Source organism: Podarcis raffonei, chromosome Z (assembly GCF_027172205.1).
Source record: "Podarcis raffonei isolate rPodRaf1 chromosome Z, rPodRaf1.pri, whole genome shotgun sequence".
NCBI classification, from domain to species: Eukaryota; Metazoa; Chordata; class Lepidosauria; order Squamata; family Lacertidae; genus Podarcis; species Podarcis raffonei.
In genome coordinates, this window is record NC_070621.1 from 48532495 (window position 1) to 48539927 (window position 7433).

At 45.5% G+C, this 7433-nt stretch overlaps 1 protein-coding gene across 2 annotated transcripts in view; it reads left to right on the forward strand.

Annotated features, from left to right (window-relative positions):
• The window catches only part of PLS3 (plastin 3), a 71754-nt gene extending 66828 nt beyond the window's left edge, over nt 1-4926 (forward strand). For both annotated transcript variants that reach the window (XM_053373530.1, XM_053373531.1), the window contains exons 14-17: nt 241-374; nt 946-1069; nt 2898-3022; nt 4169-4926. In XM_053373530.1, coding sequence (XP_053229505.1) covers nt 241-374; nt 946-1069; nt 2898-3022; nt 4169-4301 — 516 coding nt within the window. In that variant the 3' untranslated portion in view covers nt 4302-4926. The remainder of the gene's footprint in view (nt 1-240; nt 375-945; nt 1070-2897; nt 3023-4168) is intronic.
• Nucleotides 4927-7433: the final 2507 nt, after the last annotated feature.

Here is a 7433-nt window from a genome sequence, read left to right on the forward strand (position 1 = left end):
GAGAGGCAGTGACTGGCCCCCAAAATCAGCATGTGAGAGCTCATGGCTGAGTGGGGATTAGAACCCTGGTCTCCCAGGTCCTAGCCTGACACACTTAACTGCAATACAACTCCATTTCTGCCCAGGTGGGACTGCACCATAGTAGGCTAGCTGGATTGCATCAGCATAAGGCACATCACACAATCTAACCTTTCTCTCTCTCTCTCCCTCTCCACAATTTCCCCCTTTCCCCATGAGCAGCTGGAAAATTGCAATTATGCCGTCGACCTAGGGAAGCATCCAGCAAAGTTCTCCCTGGTTGGCATTGGCGGGCAAGACCTCAATGACGGCAACCCAACTCTCACGCTGGCTGTAGTGTGGCAGCTGATGAGAAGGTACCATTGAGCTTTAGTTTTTGACGTGTGCAAATGCTTCCTTGCAGGACGAAGGCCTTGCTGTGGGCTGCCCACAGGGCTTCCACTGTGGGCAAACGTTTCAGAAAAGGCTTGTGGCCTTTTGTGTCTGGTGTGGTTGCTTTTGCTGTTGTTAACCCAGCTTCTGTTCTCACACGGAAAAACAAAGAAGGTCCGCTGGTGCAGCTTCTTCCCCCCCCCTTTTTTTTAATAAAAAGGGAAATAAAAATTGTTTGCTTTTTCATGCGGAAAATTAGGGTCTGGAAAGAATTTGAAGCCCCAGCTATAAGGGAATAACTATGGAAATGTCTTGAATTAGGAAAAATTGACAAATCAAGAGTTGACAACCCCACAGCATATTGAGGGCGCCCCCTCCTGATTTAGCCCAAGACCTGCAACTCTTGTCCCTGGTTATCCTAGGAAGACTTCTGAGAAGTTTTTTCTTGCTCATTAGCCACCTTTTCACTGCTAAACCCCAAGCAGGTTATTTTATTTGGAAGTTCTCCTCTGTCTTTTGTGATGAACAATGATATCTCCCTTTTCCTGCTCCTAGATATACTCTGAATGTCCTAGAGAATCTTGGAGATGGTCAGAAGGCAAATGATGACATTATCGTAAGCTGGGTAAACAAGATCTTGGCAGAAGCTGGGAAATTGAGCTCTATCCAGAGCTTTAAGGTGCAAAGCATTCCTCTCTCTTTCTTTTAAAATGGGTATTGGATTTCTTGCCTTTATTCTAGCATAAATATTCCTGAAATGGTGCAGCCTGGTATTTTTAGGTGAGTGTGTCTGTAGCCACATTCTGGGCCTGAGGCCTGCATAAGTAGCCATCCTGACAGGGAAAAACAGGAGGCTTCTCTTGTGGAATAATTTTCCCCATGCAGACACCTCTCTGACAGTTTGCTAGCTTGCAGTTTGCTAGCTTCTTCTAAATCTTCCATCATCCACAAATAACTTAGGCCTTGTTCTAACTGAAATCTGTGAGACTTCAGGCTGTCATTAGTATCTGGGTGTGAGCTGCTGCCGTGAGTTCTTGTTCCTCCATTTAAACATCTCCCTGCTTGTAGATAAGGAGGCTACGCTCAAACTATCCTCTGTGACATGCTACTGCTCTTTATTTATTTATGGAGGTGCAGTCCACCAACTGAGTGGCCACCATCTGCAGTCTGGTTCTCCCAAGACATAGTACCGTGCGGTTCTCAATGCTACAGGGCTGCACTAGTGCTGATCCTAACTCAGGGTAAACTGATTGAAATTAATGGGCGTGGCTAACAGAGATGGTTTAATTTCACTGGAACTGCACTTGAGTGAGTAGCTGGAGTTAGCTGGATGCAGCCTGTAGATACTGAATATCAGCAGTGCTTCCTTTCAGCCAGAACTCACCAGATCTCAGCTCCAGTTCCTTTCTGGTGGGTGCCATTGCCATTCTAAGAGAACAAGGGAGATATTCATGGGGAGTTCTGGTACCTCTTTTTCTAGAAAAACAGCACTGAATATCAGGTTGTATGGCAGATTCTTAGAGATGATTAAACACCCACAAGAGATTTTTGTAGACCTCAAGAAAGAAATATTGATTCTTCCCAAGTGTAAGAGTTGCTGTTTGTTCCATTGCATTGGTTTTTCCCTTGTGTGGAGGACTCCCTGGGCCTGAATGGGGTAACTATGCCCCTGAAGGACCAGGTGCGCAGCCTGGGAGTCATTCTGGACTCACAGCTGTCCATGGAGGCACAGGTCAATTCTGTGTCCTGGCAGCTGTTTACCAGCTCCATCTGGTACGCAGGATGAGACCCTACCTGCCCACAGAGTGTCTCGCCAGAGTGGTGCATGCTCTGGTTATCTCTCGCTTGGACTACTGCAGTGCGCTCTATGTGGAGCTACCTTTGAAGGTGACCCGGAAACTACAACTAATCCAGAATGCGGCAGCTAGACTGGTGACTGGGAGCGGCCACCAAGACCACATAACACCAGTCTTGAAAGATCTACACTGGCTCCCAGTACGTTTCCGAGCACAATTCAAAGTGTTCGTGCTGACCTTTAAAGCCCTAAATGGCCTCGGTACAGTACCTGAAGGAGCGTCTCCACCCCCATTGTTCTGCCCAGACACTGAGGTCCAGCACTGAGGGCCTTCTGGCGGTTCCCTCCTTGCGAGAAGCAAAGCTACAGGGAACCAAGCAGAGGACCTTCTCGGTAGTGGCACCCACCCTGTGGAACGCCCTCCCACCAGATGTCAAAGAGAAAAACAACTACCAGATTTTTAGAAGACATCTGAAGGCAGCCCTGTTTAGGGAAGCTTTTAATGTTTAACAGATTATTGTATTTTAATATTTTGTTGGAAGCCACCCAGTGTGGCTGGGGAAACCCAGCCAGATGGGTGGGGTATAAATAATTTATTATTATTATTATTATTATACAATTCAACTGTGTGTGTTCTGTGTATGAATTGTCTGTCAACCGCTTCCTCAAATTTTAAATTACGTTAACATACTGCCCCCCTTCTCTCATCTAGGACAAGAGTATTAGCAGCAGCTTAGCCGTTGTGGACTTAATTGATGCCATTCAACCTGGCTGTATAAATTATGATCTTGTGAAGACAGGAGATCTGTCAGAGGAAGATAAACACAGTAATGCCAAGTAAGCCTCTTTCCTTCTTCTTCAGTGTCCTATTTTTTTATCATTCTACCAAATGTATTCTCTTTTGAAACTCTGGCTCCAGGTCTAGTGTGCAGACCTCATAGTCCAAAAACATATGCTGATCCCAGAATTTTTGCTTTCAGGATTCCACATTTAAAGCACATGACTCCCTGCAAAGAATCCTAGTTGAACTGCGGAACTCACTCCCACAGGAGGCAGTGAGGGTCGCCAACTAGGTGGCTTTAAAAAGGGGATTTGGCAAATTCACAGAGAAATTTGGAGCTGTCCGTGGCTACTAGCCGTGGTGCTCAGTCTCCCACTTGGGGGCAGCAGTGCTTCTGAATGCCAGTTGTTGGAAGCAGCAGGAGGGGAAGGGGCTCTTGCGATCGGGTCTTGTTTGTGTTCTTCCTCCCAACGGGGTACCTGGTTAGCCACTGTAAGAACAGGACGCACGACTAGAAGGGCCTTCTTCTGTAATTTGTTGTGGTTACTGGGAATTGTAGCTCTGTGAAGGGAAACTACAATTCCAAGGATTCCTAGGAGGGTGAAATCATGTGCTTTAAATGTGTGCTGGATGTGCTTTCATGTATGTTGTGGATCTGCCCATAGTTGGTAAAATGGGGAAAACTATTCTTTGACAGTCTCAGACCCCCAGGGCCAGATTTAGGTTTGATGATTTAGGTTTTATGAGGCCCTAAGCTCCTGAAGGTAATGGAGCCCCTTATATGTCCAGCTGTCCTTTGTCAACAACAAATTGTCACTGTTTTTTGTGTTGAATATATGCTATATGGTAATTGATGGACCTAATAGGTATCTAAAGCCATTTGCACATAACAAATAGGAGCCTACACAACACAAAACACTGTTGCTGTATGTAGGTTTTATTTTATTCATTTTTTATCTTATATTTTGGAAATGTACATCCAGGGTTTTTTTGTTTAATTTTTTTGGGTGGCCCCCAAGAGAGTGGGGCCCTAAGCTATAGCTTGTTTAGCTTATACATAAATCCGGCACTGCAGACCCCACATGTTTGGGTGTAGATCTCCTCCTCCTCCTCCTCCTCCTCCTCCTCCTCCTCCTCCTCCTCCATTGTGGTCAAGTGGCAAAAGGGTTCAAGACACCTCATATCCCTTCATTTGCTCCTAGGTATGCCGTGTCAATGGCTAGGAGAATCGGGGCCCGTGTGTATGCTCTCCCTGAGGACCTGGTGGAGGTGAAACCCAAGATGGTAATGACAGTGTTTGCCTGCTTGATGGGCCGAGGAATGAAGAGAGTTTAAGAGTCCAAGCACCAAAACCAAAGCACCCAGACCAATCCACCCCCACCCCCACCCGTTTGTGTCTTGCGAGAGCAGCTGATTCCAGAGGGAAAGGCTGCCAGCTTCTACAGCAGCAGCAGCAGCAGCAGCAACAACAAAAGAACTCTTAGTGTGGTTTTTGTTTTGTTTTGTTTTTACAGGGGAACTCTCCATTTTGTCCTGCAAAAGGCAGAAATGTGATGAGAATTCTCAGAGAAAGAGATGGGGGGGAGCGTTAACCAGCCACAAGAGCTCTCTTCCCCCAGATTTTTTTTTTAAGAAAGATTTGTTTTCTCAAGTGCCTGCAAGAAAGCATTTGGATATTTTTGTGGAGCAGACTGCTGGGCTGGCAGCTGAGGCTTCCATGCTTAGATGCTCCATTCTTTAGTGGGCTGTCAGAGCTGGCTGGCATCAGTCCTTAATAGTGATGCATCTCACTCTTCTGTCTTAACAAAGGGGGGGGGAGTCTAGTTTTTATTTTATTTCAGGTGGTCTTAGAATGTGTGACAGCATTGAGTTTCCATTGAATTTTTGCTGCAGTTTCATTGAGGCAAAGGCAGTAACCAGAACTGTGTGTTACCCCAGGCACAAAATGAATGAAAGAAAGGATTCTACATCTTGGCATTTTGCAGCTAGTTGTAAATTATAGAACTGGGTGAGGTTGTACACATTCTGTAATTCTGCAGCATTTTCTCAGCAACTATAGGCTGGTAGGTTTAATTTGTCCTGCATGATTTGGGCATCAACCCTAACCCGACTTACGAGGGGGTAAGCCCCGTTGAAGTAAATAATACATTTGGGTGGGTATGGTTAGGATTGCAGTGACAGTCACAGGGAGGAGCAATGCCAGGTGCTTATTCCCTATCACTTTCACAGTGGAAATCTTAATGTGAAATGCCACTGGTTTCTAAAATTTCAGCTAGCATGGCCTACACTTCCTCAAACATGCTCTCTGTAAAGATAAAAACTTGTTTTTTGAAAACAAAAGCCCAATTAACCTCACCCAGTTCTTTTCCCAGGGGTCCTGTGGGATGGAAATCTGCACACAGCTGGTCTCAAGGGAGGAGACAGGAAGGGGCAGGGGGGAAATGGTACTTCCAAAGACGAGTCTTCCAGCAGTATTCTCAAAACATGGTGCTGCTCTTATCTTTATTTTTCTTCCGTACAGCCTAACGATGCTTTTTATTCCTTCGCAGGCACAAGCATAGCAGGGTTCTCCCCCCCCTTTTTTGGCTAAGTTTTCTCTTTATATATAAAACAAATTCTTTTGTTTTGAGAAGCACCACCTTCAAAGGCTACTGCATTGCCAACTGCTTCAGTAAACCAAAAGAACCAAATGAATGCCTTTTTGTGTGTGTAATATTATCTTGGTTCAGTTTGTATTTTGCTAGAGATCTTTGTTGTTTAACCCCAGAATATGTATGTGAAACATCTTAAGTTTTTAAATATGCGCGCACACACACACACACACACACCTATCCATCTATCATCCATCTATCTATCTATATACAGGGCTTTTTCCCCCCCAGTTCTGGCCCCTCTCAGGTGGGCACCATTGCCATTATAAGAGAGCAAGGGAGACGCTCATGATGAGTTCTGGCACCTCTTTTTCGTGTGTGTGTGTGTGTGTGTGTGTGTGTGTGTAGAAAAGCATGGCAGATGGGACCAGGCCAATTCCACAAACAGCAGGGACCAGTAATTGCGGAATGTGCTGAGATTTCAGAAACTATTTTTTTATATAAATAAAAAAGGGAAATGTTATCAGCAATGAGAAGGCATTCTATCCATAGGAGCAAGTGTACTCTGGCTTTGGCGAGCTGTTAGCTACCCTTCAGGTCATATTGTTATCCTGAGCTATTCAAAATGATGTAATATGGAGACAAAGCAAAAGTTGTTTAAAGTTGAAATAAAGTTGTTTAAAATACAGACCAAATCTGATTTCTGTCAGCGTGCCAGTTTCTCGCACCTCCTGGTTCAAGCCCAGTATAAGGATGTCAGAAGAGCCTGCAGCTGCATGTAGGCCAGTGGCCCAGCCAGTCCAGCATCCTGTTCTCACAGTGGCCAACCAGAGATCGGTGGGAAGCACACAGTCAGGATCCAAGCACAAGAGCAGCTCTCCCCCTGCTGCCTTTCCCAGCAGCTGGTATTCAGAAGCATGGCTGCCTCTGACCATGGAGGCAGAGAATAGCCATCATGACCGGTAGCTGTTTGCAGCCTTCTCCTCCATGAATTTGCCCAATCCCATTTTACAGCCCTCTCTGCCTAAGTTGAGGGCCATCATGGCTTCCCAGGGGAGTAAATTCCATAATTTAACTCTGTAACACTGTGTGAAGGAGTTACTGCCTTTTTTCTGCCCTAAATTCAGATTCATTGAATGCCCAATGAAATTCAGCTCGATGCATGTAATAGCCCTTTCCTGCATCATCAAACATGTGGCTCATAAGAGGTGTTTTGGCACAGGGAGGGGGGCATGCAGTAAGCAGGTGCAACCCTACTTCTCAGTTCAAAGCCTGAACACTCCTTTCCACTCACATGACGGGACAGGGGACCCTAAATTAGGATGTGGGCTCCTTCATTGGAGGTGTTCACCATTCCTGTAGGAACAGCTTGCTGAACCAACTCACCCAGGAATGCACAGAGGACTGAGCAACATTCTATGTAAGAGATTCTGGGGACGGAAAACTTGCAATGCAGGTAGCTATGTTCGCTCTTCCCAGCCCAAACAAACAGTTTGGGATTTTGATTGTGAAATAGCACGGAGGAAGGCGTTTTAAAAAATGACCCCAGTGCTCGTGTTGCAAACAGACTGGCAGCTCTCCTCATGGCTGTATTTTGGGTGCGGAATTCAGAAGCTCAATAATGTATCACTTGGTGTAATGTGTAGTTTGGCCCTGTGTCACTGGTTGCAATGAAGCCCAAATGGTGCTGCTTTGTACATTTCTTCTACATCCCTCTGGCATGCCTATCATAGATCATTCTGTACCGGTTGCATTTCTTTACTACTAGCTGGAGAAGCATGCATCTTTCAAAACATACCTTGTAAATAATATGTATCCATATCTTGCAAACTTGCTGGAAATCTTAGGAAGGCTCCTAGTATCCTAAAAAGTGAAG